A 16,347-nucleotide genomic window follows, 5' to 3' on the forward strand; every position below is an offset into this window, starting at 1 on the left:
GGACCTCTCGACACACACACACACACACACACACACATACACACACACACTGTGCACAAGACAACTTCTGCTCACACACATCCAGCAAAAAAAAAACCCAAAACTTCGACTCCTTGTTAAATATTCATCCAGGGCCCAAGAACGTAATCATGTGTGTGTGTGTGTGTGTGTGTGTGTGTGTGTGTGTGTGTGTGTGTGTGTGTGTGTGTGTGTGTGTGCGTGTGTGTGTGTAAGCTTTCAGCCTCTCAATCAGGCCACTCAGCATCATCAAGCTTTTTGCTTACAGCCGAGCGGGACGGAAAAGATTTCACGCGCTTTCTCGCTTCCTTTTATATGTAAGATGTGAAAGAATTAAATAAAAGCCGTATGAATATTTAAACAAAAAAAAGAGAGAGCCATGTTGATAAACAAGGCCTGAAAAATAAAACAAACCCAAAAAAGGGCTTCCATATGCTCCGATACATCTTTAATGATAGGAGAAAACTGGAAAAAGAAAGCCGCGAACGAGGCCATGAATATTTCATCATCCACATGTGATGCCGGTTCGTTAGGAGCCGCGAGTCCTGCGTCGCTTGGCGCGAGTTTACCTGCGACGCCGCGATGCGCCGTTCCTACGGCAACAACCGCAATCGCAACAAGAAGATCTTAATGAGTCTGTGTGGAGATGTTACAAGATAATCTACAGCTTTAACTACAACAGTGAAGGAGGAGGAGGAGGAGCGAAGGAACAGCCACAGAGGAGCGACGCTTTATCTGTTTAAAGAAGAAATGAAGGAGGGATAGAGAGAGGAGGAGGAAGAGAAGGAGGAAGAGGAGGACTCAGGACAAGCTGCCAGACACCAGCCTCGACTCCCCAAAGAGCTTTGGATTTATTTCCACAAGCGACACACAACACACAGCTTTTATCCATTTATAGTTACACTGAATAACTCATCTCTCTCTCTCTCTCTCTTTCTCTCTCTCTCTGTCTCTCTTTTACTCTTTCTTTTTATCTCTCTCTCCATCACTCTTCCTGTGTCTATCTTCATTCTTCCTCTTTCCTTCTCCTACTCTTTGTATCTTTCTCTCTCTCTCTCCCTCTCTCCCTCTCTCATTCTCAACCTTGCCTTCTCCGTCTCTTTATTCATCCATATCTCTCTCGCACTCTGTCTCTCGGTTTCTATCTATCTATCTATCTATCTATCTATCTATCTATCTATCTATCTATCTATCTATCTATCTATCTATCACCCTCTCTCTCTCTCTCTCTCTCTCTCTCTCTCAATCACTCTTTCTATATCTATCTTCATCCTTCCTCTTTCCATCTCTTACTCTTTGTATCTTTCTCTCTTTCTCTGTCTTTCTTCCTGTGTGTCTCTCTTCATCTCTCTCTCTCTCTCTCTCTCTCTCTCTCTCTCTCTCTCTCTCTCTCTCTCTCACACTTTCTATCCCTCTCTCTCTGTCTCTCTTTCTCCACTTCGCCTTCTCCGTCTCCTTTTATTCATCCGTATCTCTCTTGCTTTCTGTCTCTCTGTTTCTCTCTTCATCCATCTTTCTTTTCATCTCTTTCCCCTTCTCTTCATCCCTCTCTCTCTCTCTATCTCTCTTTCTCCCTCTATCACCCCCCCCCTGCTCTGTCCATCCCACAAACATGTGCTCACTTTGTATCCTGACACACACACTACAACCGGAACAGATTTAAAAAGAAATCAAGAAAGGAAGGAAGGAAGGAAGGAAGGAAGGCGTCTCTGAGCATGGCGTGTAGCACGTCCATGAGGGATAATACACTGGCTTCCCCACACTACATTAATTTCATTTAGCGTGCGCTCTGCGCTCAGGATAAATTGATTTCATTTTGTTTGGTTTTGACAGCCATGTTTATTGTGCAATGAAATGTAGCACGGCGCAGCGGGCTGACAGGATCCATCAACGCGGGGCAATCTGCTGACTGCCAGGGCAGGATGAAGGCATTCATTACCCCGCCAAAACCCAGCGTGCCTCACACACACACACACACACTCCATCCCCCGGCTCAGGATCTCTGCGTACGAGTGATTGGAGGAGGAAGATGGCCGACTCTGATTTATGACGCTTCCTCCGATGCCATTACTTCAGCACTGACACTGATTCATCAATTTATTCACCGGCGTGTGTGTCGATACGGCCAGAGGTGAGCGCTGACGAGCGCCGGACACTGCCACACCTGACCACACAGCTGAGAGGAAACCACACGCCTCGACTCACTGCCTGTCTTTTATTTATTTCTGATATGAGATCTTTGAATGTGTGTATAAATGCTTGGATTTCTGTGTATGTGTGTATAAGAGCCTGAATGTATGAGTGTATGAGTTTCTGTGTGTGTGTGTGTCAGAGAGAGAGAGAGAGAGAGAGAATGTGTGTGTGTAATGTGTGTATGAACACTTGGTGTGTGTGTATATGTGTATGTGAAAGTGTGTGTATGTGAGAGTTAAAGAGAGTGTGTGAGAAAGCTTGGTTGTATGTGTGTTTTTTTGCAATATTTGTGTGTGTGTGTGTGGTGTGTGTGTGGTGTGTGTATGTGTGTTGTGTATGGTGTGTGTGTGTAAAAGCCTAAATGTATGAGTGTGTATGTGTAAATGCAAGAGAGAGTGTGTGCTTGTGAGCAAGAGCTAGAGAGTTTCTTTGTGTGTGTGTGTGTGTGTGTGTGTGTGTTTATTACCAGATGTTGGTCATTAGTGAACTTGTTTACAGATGTGAGTGGATCATGACACTGGACTAAAATCTCCACTGGAAATGAAAACCACTTCAATTCTTTAAAACTTTTCTTTTCTTTTCTTTTCTTTTCTTTTCTTTTCTTTTCTTTTCTTTTCTTCTTTTCTTTTCTTTTCTTTTCTTTTCTTTTCTTTTCTTTTCTTTCCTTTCCTTTCCTTTCTAGAAGCCTGAAAATTTCTTGAATCTCGGCTCGTTTATCATTTCATGTTTTTTAACGAATTTATGAATTTGAATCAAAATTGTGAAATAAAAAAAACAATTATAAAAAAATAATCTCAGCAAGAAAATTATTTTAAAAAATTAGCAAAAATTATTAAACAATTATCTCAGAAAGAAATGATAAAAAATAATATTAGCAAAAAAAATTTTTTTTTAAATAATCTCAGCAAAAAATTATAAAAAAAACTCTCAGGCAAAATATCTCTTTCTCACAATGGATTCCCTCATTTGGATATTTTAATTAGCTTCTGAAAACAAATGGTTGTATTATGGATATGTGTTTTTTCAACAGATTAACATTTGCCTCAAAAAATAAAATTTATATTTTAGATAAAAAAATAAATAATGTGTTTAAAAATCTTAATAAATGACAAAAAAGCTGAAAATATTATTAGTATTTTTTAAATAATTTTTCAATTTCTATTCAGTTTTTTTTCTCCTAACAGAAGAGAATTATTTTCTACATAGAAATGAAAGGACCTGAGAGGGAGAGACGCCGGAGCCGGAGTTCCACCTCACAGCCGGGATGCGTCTTTTTTTCTCCTCATTGTTGTCGTTGTTTAATAAAAGCAAAGTGGCGAAGCTCCGATGTTTACAAATGAGCATTAATTGATTTCTCTCGGATTCCCACACGACATTTTAAAGAATTAACTAGTTAGGTGTGTGAGTGTGTAAATAAATATAGATGTTGGCACAGAGACGGCGACAGGGGAGAACCCCCCGGAGTGAGACGGGGAGAGGAGAGGAGGGAGAGAAAGACTTAATTCTGTCATTTACTTTGAGAGAGAGAGGGAGAGGAAGAGGAAGAGGTAGAGAGAGATAGAGAGAGAGAGAAGGGGGGAGAGAGAGAGAGAGAGAGAGAGAGAGAGAGAGAAAGAGAGGGGAAGAGGTAGAGGAAGAGAGAGAGGGAGGGAGAGAGAGAGAGAGAGAGACCTTTTCTGTAATACATTTCTTTAATTTAATTAGTATTCTGTTTAATTCCTTCACACACACACACACACACACACACAAGTGACCTCAGCACACCTGTCTTCAGCAAGCTCGGACTCGAAGAGAGTGGATCAGAGTCAATATTCAGTCTCTCACACACCCACACACACCCACACACACACACACACACCTCACCTCACATTCTCATTAAACAATCATCACAATTACAAACGTTAATCCTCAGACTTCAACATGCCTCTAACTGTTACACTTTCTTTTCTTCTCCCAGCTGCATGTTTCAGACTCGCCATTGTGTGTGTGTGTGTGTCTGTCTGTCAGTGCAGTTTGTGTGTGTGCACGTGTGTATGTGAGTGTGTGTGTGTTTGTGTTAGACAGTGAGTGTGTATGTATGAGTTTGTGTATATGTGTGTCTGTGAGTATTGTGTATAGTGAGTGATTGTGTGTGTGTGTATGCGTATGAGTGTGTGTGTGTCTATGTGTAGGCAAGTGCATGTGTGTGTATGTGTGTGTATATGTGTGTAACAGAGACAGCAAGTATGTATGTGTATATGTGTGTGTCTGCATTATATATATGTGTGTACATGTGTAGTGTGTATGTGTGTGTGTGTGTGAGACAGCGAGTGTGTGTGAGTGTGAGTGTGTGTGTGTGTGTGTGTGTGGAGAGCTCTGCGTGTTCAGGCGCGTTTGCTCCTCTGCTTGTCGCTCTGCGTGTTTCACCCTGATAAATTTCTCGACACGTCTTTCACATCGTCACGTCTGTGTGAGAGTTTCATAAAGAGGACACGCAGCCTAGAGCTCCACTAAACAACACCCTGAGGTCAGGGACAGCAGGCTGGGGAGGACAAGGCTACACACACACACACACACACACACATACACACACACACACACGCACACACACACACATGCGCACACATGCGCGCACACACACACACACACACACACACACACACACACACACACACACAGGAACACATTTATTATTAACCAACAATTATATTTTTTTATGTATTAAATTCCATCATACTTTTTATCCATTTTTAGTTACATTAAACATGAACTGTTACAAAGCTCTGACACTGGAGACTCCTTCCATCGGTGTAAATTAACACACCGTCTCTTATTTCTTTATTATTTGGATTTTGCACATTTTTTCCCGCCTCATCGACTCTCACAGCGCTAACATGAACGCGGCAACATGGCGTGGCGCTTGTCCCCTGCTAGCATATGCAAAGTGAACAACACACTGACTTTCTTTTCTTTTCTTTTCTTTTCTTTTCTTTTCTTTTCTTTTCTTTTCTTTTCTTTTCCTCTCCTCTCCTCTCCTCTCCTCTCCTCTCCTCTCCTGTATAATGATGTAAAATTTCAGTCTATTCCCAGACCCAGCAGTTTTGTTTTGTTCTCTCTCCCGATCGCTAGGTAAATATTAGCCTAAGTAACCCGAGGCTTTTCTGTGCTACGTTACGGCGACGACGCGGTGTCGCTTCACACCTCTGCGGCACATCTCAAGTTCCGAAGCCTCCGGCGTTCCGAGTGAATCCCTCAGTAATTTTCCTCTGCTTGGATCCTGTTCTGCACAAGCCGAAGTCCGCAAGCTGCTAGTGAATAAGCGGAACAAATAAAGTGACCGTAAAGTTCAAAAACATCCACCTCATTCCTCCTCCTCCTCCTCCTCATCATCATCATCATCATCATGGAGCGCAGCACTAAGCTCACATTCTTTTCCCTTTTCATGAAGGAGGAAAGGAATTTGTTTGCCTCGGTTCAGTGGAAAGGTTCAGAACACTTAAACACCAAAGTACACAAACCTTCTGCCTTTTAAATGCAGCATTCATCATCATCATCATCATCATCATCAGGACAAAACAGTTTGTGTTTCATGACTGGTGTGGAGATAAAAAAAAAATTAACACACAACACTGGCTATTTGTTCGCACTTCTTTTTCTTTTCTTTTTTTTATTTTTAAATAAATTTTCCTGCATAGAATTAAAATAAAATAATAAATTCAGCTAAAACAAATTAACAGAGCCATGGATTCATATGATTAAATATTTCAACAATTAAATAAAATATTAAAATAATTTTCTACAATAAAATAAATAGCATATTATATGTTTTTTTTTAGTTTATCTGATATAAATTATTTATAAAAAATTGTTTTGTTTTTTTTTACTTGATATATATATATAATTTTTTTCTATGTGTGTGTGTGAGTGAGTGTGTATGAAAATGTACTTTAAACTATTTGATTAGTTTTTCTTTTATTCCCTAAGCACTCTTGATTGACCTAAAGTCTTTCTCTTAAAGGTATTTTTGTAAAATATTTATAATTTAATTTTCAGGAAAATTGCCTGAAAAATGTTCAGATTTCCTGCTTTAATAAACACAGAGTTTTAAAATTAATTATCGTTAAAATGAATTAATATAGAAAAAATCTCTTTTTCAAAATATTTCATGTGAAATATCAGATATTTCACCTGTTATGTAAAAAAAATTAAAGAAAATGAGACTAAATAAAAATGAAATAAAAAGGTGAGATCAGGACAGATTTCAGGTATGATGACGTTCTGCTCATCCTTTAATCTCTCTCTCTCTCTCTCTCTGACAAAGATTAGTCTTGTTCTCGACATCTGATCTTAAACACTGCTTTCTGTGTGCTTTGTTTCTTCAGCTCCATGGAAACTGTTCGAAATATTGATGTTCGAGGGCCACAAAGGTGAAAGGCGCTTTGTGGAGCGAGTGCAATCAGACGTCCTGCAGCTGAGCTCGGACTGAGAAGGGCCCGCTTTGTCCTGCGGTCTGTCCTCTAAACACCTAACTGTGAACGCCTTTGAGAACGTACACACACACACACACACACACACAGAGGAATTCCACATACAGGAAAGAATGTGTTTGATTGGAGCCTCAGGACACGTAACTGACCGAGTGTGATGATTCTGTTTTTCTTTTTTCTTTTTTAACATTTATGGAAGGAGTCTCCACATTCAGAGCTTTGTAACAACTTTAAGGAAGTTTTCTGGAATAAGAAACTGCATTTTTGTTCATTTGTTTGTTGTTGTTTTTTCGTATTAACTTGATGAAAGAGGATAAAACTAGCCTGGTGAGGGAATGAGTGTTTATAAGCTGCTATAACGTACATGACAAAAGGAACTAACCTGTGAAATATAACTATAAATGGATAAAAATGGATAAAATGCACCAAATATTGACATGGTTGGTAATTTGTTGTGGTGTAAGTGGAATAAATCACTCAGGGACTAGGTATTATGGGAAAACAATCACCTTCAGGCTTCAGGTGATATTTCAGTGTCTGGATCTTGAGCAACGTTTGTGGTTTCTATCAGTGGCTTCTGACTCAAAAGCTGCTTGTTTCAGCAAAACAACCTGAACGATTTCTGGACAATCAGTGGAGTTCCTCCTTCACACTTCAAAAATCAGACCTTCTCCTGAATCAGACGCCGCAACCGATAGCAAGAGCGAAAGAAAGTGAAGGAAGACATGAAAGGAATCTGATGGAGTGCAGGAAGACGAAGAAGACGAAGAAGAAGAAGAAGAAGAAGAAGAAGAAGAAGAACTTACCGTCCAGATCCTCCGGCCTGGTCAGATCGATGACCCTCTGTCCGATCTTCCCGTCGTCTCCCAGTTTTCCCAGATGATGCCCCAAGCTTTCAAAGTGAACTCGTTCCTACACACACACACACACACACACACACACACACACAAATCCTTCATGTCATGTTTTTTTAAAAAATATTTATCTCTGAACATATCATCAAACCTGATTCCAGTCTTTAGCATGTGTAAGGATATAAAGCCGTGCAGTCGTGGGATCTGACGTACTCCGGTGCTTTCAGAGGATTTTGTGTTCACAATGAGATCAGGACCGCTAGCAAAGCGCTTCTTCTTTTCCTTTTCTTTCTTTCATTCTTTTTTTTTTATATCCCAGCCTTTTTTCCCTCCCTCTCTGTAATCTTCACAGCCTGGCATCCTGAGCCGGCTGCCTATCATTTATTCAGAGTGTGTGTGCTTTAAAGAACGCACCGTGTTTTCCCTTTTGTCGTGTCACTTTCTGCTCCGATTAAACTTGGCGTCATGTCATACTCAACGCACAATGAAACCCTGTCATTCACGCGCCCTGCAACAATATTAAATGTCATGTCCGCGCCGGCTGACGGAATAAAATAACAGTTTTTCGGGGGCCCCGGCTGAATAGTGGCCGCACATTACGCTTAATGTATTATGCAGAGGAAGAGAGGAAGAGGGCCGACCGCTGTTCAGGCCTATTGTGAAATGACCTACTTCTGTTCCGCATGTGAGTGCTGCCTTCACTCCCGAGCATTAACGCTGCCTTCGCTCCGGCTCTAAACACACCACACTTTCACTCCAAATCATCCCTCGTTCCCAGAGTGATGAATAAGGAGAGCTAATCGCGGCCCTTTTGTCTTTTCTTCTTCAGCACTTTTTAAAAAAAATTTATTCTACAGGTAACAGATATTGACAAGCACATGACTCTTTCACTTGTTTGTTTGTTTGTTTGTTTGTTTACTCTGACACCCAATCAGCATTTATGATTGTTATTGCATTTGTGTGTCCTCTGGGAGGAGTGTTAACTCTTTCACTCGAATTGTTTTGTTTTTGTTTTTTTTATTTATTTAATATATACGTAAAAGTTTTTTTGCATATATTATAATATTTACTAAGTGAGTGTCCTCATACTTTTGCCTTACATCAACACACGAACCTGGAGCTAGAACATGTTCTAATTATGATTCACCTTCATGATTTTGTACAACAATAAGATAACAAAATCTCATCCAATAATAAACAGCTCATTTTTACATCAAACCCCGAATCGAACTCTACTTACACGTCCTCATGGCTAAACCTTTTCCCTGAAACTTTCCCAGAAATCCGCCTGCATCGACGTGTAACGGAAATAACGCAGCGTCTCAATCAGGAGCGTGTGATTAGTGACCTCCGTGTGTGTCTAGATGAGATATACGTCACGTTCTCCAGAGCGTTCGCGCTTGCGGGAGCAGACGACGTCTCGCTTCGTCCGCCAAGATAAAAAAGATCGCTTCAATTAAACTCTCAAACCATCAACACAAATACTCGCTATTTATTCTGAAACCATTACTCAAAAAAAAGGGAAGCGTGTAAGAGGGAGAGAGAGAGATAGAAAGAGAGAGAGAGAGAGAGAAGGAAGTAGAGCAATTTCCCATGGCGCTGGAGGGAACAATCATTATTTATGGCCATGCGAGTGATTCTGATGTACAATTAACCACTACCTGCTTATGAGCTGTCATTAAGAATGGCCTGTCTTGACTGTGCTTTGCTTACTTTAAGTGTTTTCTAATTATGATATATGCAGGCGCTCCCCGCTGGGCCCGGGCGGCTTTGTGAAGATAAGATAGAGCTGCTTCGCTCCGTGTGAAGCCTCCTACGCTGCCGTATTCATCACCAGGCCACATTATTGCGCTTAATGAAAAGAGCACGCAGCCCTCAATGACAAAGTGACGGATGTGCGATTAGTCGGATGAGGAACGGGCGATGTACCGTGGACGGAGCCGGGGAAGGGTTCGGCGACGACGAAAGCGAGTATTTGTGTGTGTAGAAGGGTGTGTGTGCGTGTGTGTGTGTAATAAATTAGCCGCTTCTTCCCTTCCCTTCTCTTCCCTCGTGCTCGTCTGCCCTCTCTGATCAATCAAGGCCTTTTATAAACTCATGATCATTAAGAATCTTGTAGGACCTGAGAAAGAGAAAAAAGAACAAGACCCATCCATCACGGAGTTTCATTAATAACTGCCGGGGCTTTCGGGTTTTTTCCTTTTGCTGCACCGGAGATGTAATTAAAACGAAAAGAACAAGTCAACAGGGAGTGATTGTGGACGAGGAGGGATTCCCTCTTTATTTCCACACCTCGCTATTTTCCCTTCAATTAAGGGGAGAACAGAGCAGAGAACGACTCGGAGCTGGACTGCATCTCTCTCTCTCTCTCTCCGGTCCACGCTCTGTTTAGGACGCATTAAACAGAACGCAATTGAGCGAACGCTCCTGAACAGAGCAGAGCAACATTAGCGTAAATGTGCACCGCATGAGCAAGCTGCATTTCCATTAAGTTTTACACACTGGCTTTTATATACTTATTGCTTATCACTGCTATAATTTATGTCACAGCATTAGGAAAAATTGTAGTTCATTTATACGTACAACATCGTTTCTCTCTCTTTTTTTTAAAAGAAAAAAAAAATCAGCAAACTTCTTATAACTTTACTACCGGCTCTGCGTCAGGCAGCTGTGTGATAAATTAATGGCGTTTTTATTATTTTATGGTGTCATTAAATTTTTACTGATCACTCCACGACTGAAGAGCAATAAAGGATGTGCAGTATCCCGGGACGATGCTGTCCAGCTCGCCAGGAGGATAGTCAGTGTCCTAGCTGAAGGTCTGTAAGCCGTGATGCTGTAAAGGATATTTATAATGTGTGTGTGTGTGTGTTATGCTACACCAAACACGAAGACAGGAAGTCTGTCCAAAAACAACAACAATAACAACAACAACAAAAAAGTATTAAAGGACCAACAGAAGGGCAAATGAAGACAGAACGAGAACGAAGGAGCGAGAGAAACAAGAAAGAAAAGGAGAAAGAAAAGACGTCGTGGTCTACTTAGCGCCCCTCCCGTCTTAACCGCCACCTCTCTGGCACACGGCTGGCGTTTTCCCATTTTTCCCTCAAACGCGCTCTTCTTGCAAGCGCTTCCACCCCACATCTAAAATTGTAGCCTCATGGAAAAAAAAAGTGGAAAAAAAGTCACCCACAATAATCTCCACTCCTTCCCTCCCCTCTCTTTTCCTCTCCTCCCCTCCTCAACATTCTGTTTTTTTCACAGTAAAACGGTGGCACGATGAAATAATGGGCAGCTGGAAGTTGGGGAACATCTGGAAAGGGGCCAGGAGCACCGTGTCATCGCTGTAGCGAGAGCTTTAATCAGGCCGGCCGCAGAACATGTGCCGGAGGAGTCGTGTTGTGCTCGTGGCTCGCCTCTACTTATAAACGTGATGCTTTTCTCCGGTATAAATAGACCTGGATCAGAACATATGGGCCTTCTTTCTTTCTTTCTTTTTTTTTTCTCCAGCCAGATGCATAGACGAGCACAAAACAATCTTGTCTTGTCTTGTCCCAGAGTCTACATCTGCATCTTAAAAAATGCACAGCGTACACGTTTCTGTCCGAGCTTCGGGTAAGTTTCGTCAAAATGAAGGAGCTCTACAGGTGCAGAGTTAATGGTTTAGTTTTATTCTTTATTCCCAGGTGCATGAGGTTAATACCATGACAGGATACACACACACACACACACACACAAGGAGAGTGCTTGATAGCTCGGCGCAAATCTGTTCACATGGTGTCCCTGGCTCGGTGCTGAAAGCAGAGAATGCGCAGGTTATTGCCTCCACGAGCGGAGCCCAGGATAATGGACGGCTTTGTAAGGTCGGTGGTGAAGGAGTGCCGAGGGAACGCATGCAGCAAGTTGTAGCTTTCAGCTTCCTTGAAAGCTTGCGGTGGTCCTACAGCGTATAACGTTTTAGCCTCTCATCTGTTTTCCATCCTCGTGTAACCAATCACAGGGTTATTTATAACTGCACGGCTTCCCAGTAGTCGCTGCTTCTCCATTTCATCTCGCCATAAGCACATGCGCTTGCTTGTGTGGTGAGCTTTCATGCGGTCTCCCCGTCTTTCTGCACAAAAGCAGGCCTCCAATCCTCCAGCAGAAGTTTTTTCAGCATCCAGTTTTATCCCTCCGCCTGCCAGCGAATGGGAGCGGAGCTACTCGCTGCTCTAATCAGGCGGCAAAACTGCAGCAGCACGTCAGAGAACCGGCAGAAAACCCCAGCGTGGCTCCACGCCAACACCAGCTTTCACTTTCCGGCTTGTTTCCTATTCGGAGCGGCAGCAGATTCCTCGGCCATACCATAATTGTGCATCAGGCTGACAACTTTGTCTCGTTTATTGAGCAAGAACTAAAAAAAAAACCCTCGCTAGCTTCACCCACAACATGTGACCTTTCAACTTCCAAGGGGAAACGATCCGTTTTATTTCTCGGCCGTCCCGTTATAGGGTCTCGGTCTCCAAGCTTTTCATTGTGTGCTGCACTGAGATCATTTGTTTTGCCTTTTTTTTATGAGCTCTGAGCTCTAAATGACCCTGAACTGTTCACAGAGTCCTCAAGGATCTGTTAAGAGCGACCTCGCTTTCTCTTTCCTTATCGCACAAACTATTTACAATAATGGAGCGACTCCAGAAGAGACCTCGTGATCAGGAACACAGATACAGAAGGGAACCTTTTACACCCATTAATCGAGGTCGGGTCCCAATATGGAGGCGTATAAAGGAGCCAGTTGCGGCCTGTTGTGGTCAGATCTGTAGCACAGGGCCTCGTTAGGTTTTTTGAACAGAAGCCCTGCTGCGGCTTACGTATCAGGAGACAACTGAATCTCAGTAAAGACAAAAAAGTCGGGCCAGGTTCCTGCTCGTACACATGGCTTTGTTTAAAATGACATCTATTTTTAATTTCTGGAACATGCAGACGGTTAGGGCGCAGGACAGAGAAAGTCCAGGACGGTTCTGTGATTTCAGTGCAGAATAAACCTGGTGAGACTGCAGTACAGCCCCTGAAGGGTAAAAATCGCCAAACTGATTTTTTTTTGCACTTCTGATCTAACAGCTTTAACGTGACAATGCTCGACAAAAGCACCTGCTGCCAATGGGTTTAAATATAATCACATTTTAGGAAATTTTGGACGGCCGACTCCATGTATAGCACGATTTACTTATGTGGCAAAAAAAACTCCATGACTGGCAATTTCCAACAGCAGAAAAAGGAGCAGAAAATTGGTTCCAGGGCTGCCGAGTAGAGAAGATTACACTTTCTGGCCTTTGTGAGTGCCGAGCTGAATAGACCTCCACACGTACACAGAGGGAAATGCAGCACACATTGGCTTCGAATCCAAAAGGTAGCTGGAGAAGATTTTGAGGAGATCCATTTTTGACTGTTCAAGGGCCCTCTGCACTGGGAAAGAAGGACAGTGAATGTTCCAGCTCATCAATAATGCAGAGGAGAGGAGCTGCAAGGGGCTGGAAGCTGCAGACGCTCAATAGGTTAATACACTGGCCTTTCACCTTTCTGATTACAGTTTGGAAAACGTCAGCAGACGAATACATTTGACTTCCGCAGCATCTGCCGTCCTGTATAGTAGAGAGCATCGACTGTCAGATACGGCTTCATTAGCAATGGAAATAACAAACTTTCAAATCCGAGGCTGCCGAGGACTTAAGACTTTTACTTCGCTCCCCGGGAAAACTGGAAGACGTTCCAGCCGGAGATGGAAATCTTAAAGAAAAATCTTTGATAAAAGCATGATAAATAATAGAGTGACCTAACTGCCCTCGTCAGACAATACTCCATTTTAATAAATATTTGAGAAAACATAAATCATCAGAGTGTTTATAAAAGCTTTTCTTCCTCTAGTGGGAAAAAAAGGCGAAAAAAGGGACAAACAAAATAAAAAATAAATAAATAAATAAAAACGAGCGAGGTTTGCTAAAGCATGAATATTTCAGACGAGCACCTTGAGGACGAGGGGCATGTAAAAGCTAGCGCAAAGGACAGAGAGAGAGATAAAGAGAGAGAGAGATATGACCAGAGAGGAAAATATAAAAAAAGAAAATGTGGGCAGTGAAGACAGAGAGAGAAGGAGAGAGAAGGAGAGAGAGAGAGGGATGAAGCCCATCCTTATTGTGCTCCTCGGACACACTTTGTATTAAAAGATGAATTGATCCATTTGTAAGCAGCACTTAGCCCCACTCTCTGGCTCGGTCGTTACACCGGGATAAATCAATATTTAATATCCCCCTCCAACAGCCCCAGTAGATGATTTTAACCTCTCCTTAATCCCATTTTACCTTACCTTTCCAGAACCATCCAGGCGAGCTTTCACCATGATAAACTCCCAAACAGTCGACTAGGAGGCAGCTATTAAAGCAGCATCCAGTATTTATGTCAGGTAGGATACGGAGCTGAAATATTAATATTCTGAAACTGAGCAAAGAAAAGGCTTTTAACCAGAGACTCTTTTTTCCCACCACAGAGAAAGCGAGGTGAGATACCCGAGTGACGGCTGACGACGGCTTCTGTTATCGCACCCTAAATGGCGGCCCATCTACGTATCCCGTGTCGTTTTGTATTGTTTTGGTTCGCCCTTTATTCTAGTTCCCACGTTTCCGAATCTAGTCGATTATGATCATTGTAGATATTCGAACACTTCAAGATGTGAGATTTGTTTCTACTTCCTGTTTCATGTTCATTTATTGCTGCCAGCTTGTGCTCTAATCCATGCTTTCACTTTCCAACTCCTTAATAAAGAACATGCTGCCTTTCTTCAGGCAGATCAGTGCACATAGACATAACCGTGCTTATACATCATGAACCTACACAAAAATACCCAGTCATACTGAAGTGGGAGGAAAAAAAATCAATATAGTCTGCAAAATTATTTGCAAATTATTCATGTCTGTTGCTGTAAAACCCATAAATTAGGTCTGAAGCAACCAGATGCCATCAGAAGTCACATAATTAGTTAAATGGAGTTCATCTGTGGGCAATTACAGAGTCATGTGACCGCAGTATAAAGCCCCGGGAGTTTGTTAGAGAACATAGCTAAACAAACAGCATCATGAACAGCGTTATATCCGTAACACAACTGGCAGAAGTGCAGCATAGAGGAGGTCACCCATTAAAGAGGGGATTATTCACAGAGTCAAGACTGAAAATACACGAAAAAAAGGTCAAAGGGGGTGAATGCTTATGCAGGCTGCTTACGCGTGTACATGACATATATACGTTGCGAGTCTGCCGGCATGTAGACATCTAGGAGAACGTTGCAAAGTCTTTGTAGGACAAAATGGAAACGTGACAAAGCCACAAACATCACGTTGGGGTTTGAGCTTCAAACTGGACGGCTATTTACATTATCAGATGCAGACAGACTTCAGAAGAAATGTACAAAAGAGCCAATGATATTTTCTCTTATTGGCCATCGGCACAAACTGCGTCATAAAACACAACTGCAAAAATGACGCAGGAATTGAAATTGAACGCAGGTGAGTCTCCTTTGCAGCGTTCAGTTACCTATGGAAACTAATTATCATTTGTTGTCACCTCCTTTCTGGAGCCGAAAGCCGCCAAAGGGTGTCCTAGAATTACCTTGCCCTTACATCAAAGTTCTCCGTGTGAAAGCACATCAAATCTAACTGCTACCTTAATGTCTTTATTTCTGAAGCACAGAGGCCTAAAAGATGACTTCAGGGCAGGGAACAGAGGTGAGGAGTGATGGGCTAGCCGCCTTCTCCGCTGCTTAGAAAAACACACAGCTCTCCTAAGCTCAGCACACAAATAAGCAGATGAATACATGCGGAATATAGCGTGGAAAACAAAAGTCAAACCCGGACAAAAGAGCAGCAGAAAAAATAAAGCGCCGAACTCTACCTGCCCGGAACAATACAGACAGGTGTGTACTGCCTGTTGACAAGCGTGCCTTTTCAGCTATTGTTTAAAGAGCGCAGCGTTCGTGTCATGTCACAGCATATTCCTCATCTTGGCTGACCATGAGCTAACCCCAGACTTCACCAGGCAGGGTGAATAGCTCACCACTGAGGAAGGTGAAAAAAAAAAAAAAAGAGTGCGGAAAAAAGACGCAGGTAGAGGCTATGCACTCGCATACCGTATCCACCTCCAACAAAAGAGCTGGAAGAATAACAAGCTTAAGTGCTAGCTCCGAAAAAACTCCCTACATAATGCTGTCCGTATAAACCCTGAGCATTGTGTTTGAGAAATAGAGATTTGCGCTCTTCTGCCAGGGGCAATAAAGAAGAAAATTGCTGGGAAAAAAAAAAACACCAACAATGGAGTATATAGTATTCCTAATCCTGGGAATTCTCTAAAAGCTCCAGGGAGATTTAAGCTTTATTTTTTTGTATTAGCTGAGCTTCAGATTGGAGGATTAGGGTTAGATATGTTACAGTCATGCCCAGTTTTGAGGACACACTTTAGCCTCTGCTTAGTGTCACACCACCGAGTCTTTCAAAGTTGTAGCTCCTCGGATTTTTTTACATATACATTGACCTACTTTAGCATGTTAGTTGAAAGTAATTAGGCACTAAAACATCTAAAATATTAACGATGCTCCACTCCCAGATACCGCCTGCTTACCGCAGCCAACTGGCAACATGGCATCAATCAAATGGGAGCGAGCAGGGATTTTTCTAACTCTCGATTGACTCATTGATTGAAGATATTTTTAAAAGGAGTCCCTCGGAGTCATCGTACAAAGCGGGACTGTTCCACACCAGGGGTCTGTCGCCTTTAATTGGGCCGGGACTTTGTGC

The 16,347-nt window shown here is 42.2% G+C and overlaps 1 protein-coding gene across 10 annotated transcripts in view; it reads right to left on the bottom strand.

Moving 5' to 3' along the window:
- Positions 1 to 16,347, bottom strand: part of sox6 (SRY-box transcription factor 6) — a 170,881-nt gene that overhangs the window by 9,532 nt on the left and 145,002 nt on the right. For all 10 annotated transcript variants that reach the window (XM_058400755.1, XM_058400753.1, XM_058400759.1 and 7 more), the window contains one exon: positions 7,484 to 7,589. In XM_058400755.1, the coding sequence (XP_058256738.1) occupies positions 7,484 to 7,589 (106 nt within the window). The remainder of the gene's footprint in view (positions 1 to 7,483; positions 7,590 to 16,347) is intronic.

The sequence above is a fragment of the Hemibagrus wyckioides genome, linkage group LG10 (assembly GCF_019097595.1).
Source record: "Hemibagrus wyckioides isolate EC202008001 linkage group LG10, SWU_Hwy_1.0, whole genome shotgun sequence".
Taxonomy (NCBI): domain Eukaryota; kingdom Metazoa; phylum Chordata; class Actinopteri; order Siluriformes; family Bagridae; genus Hemibagrus; species Hemibagrus wyckioides.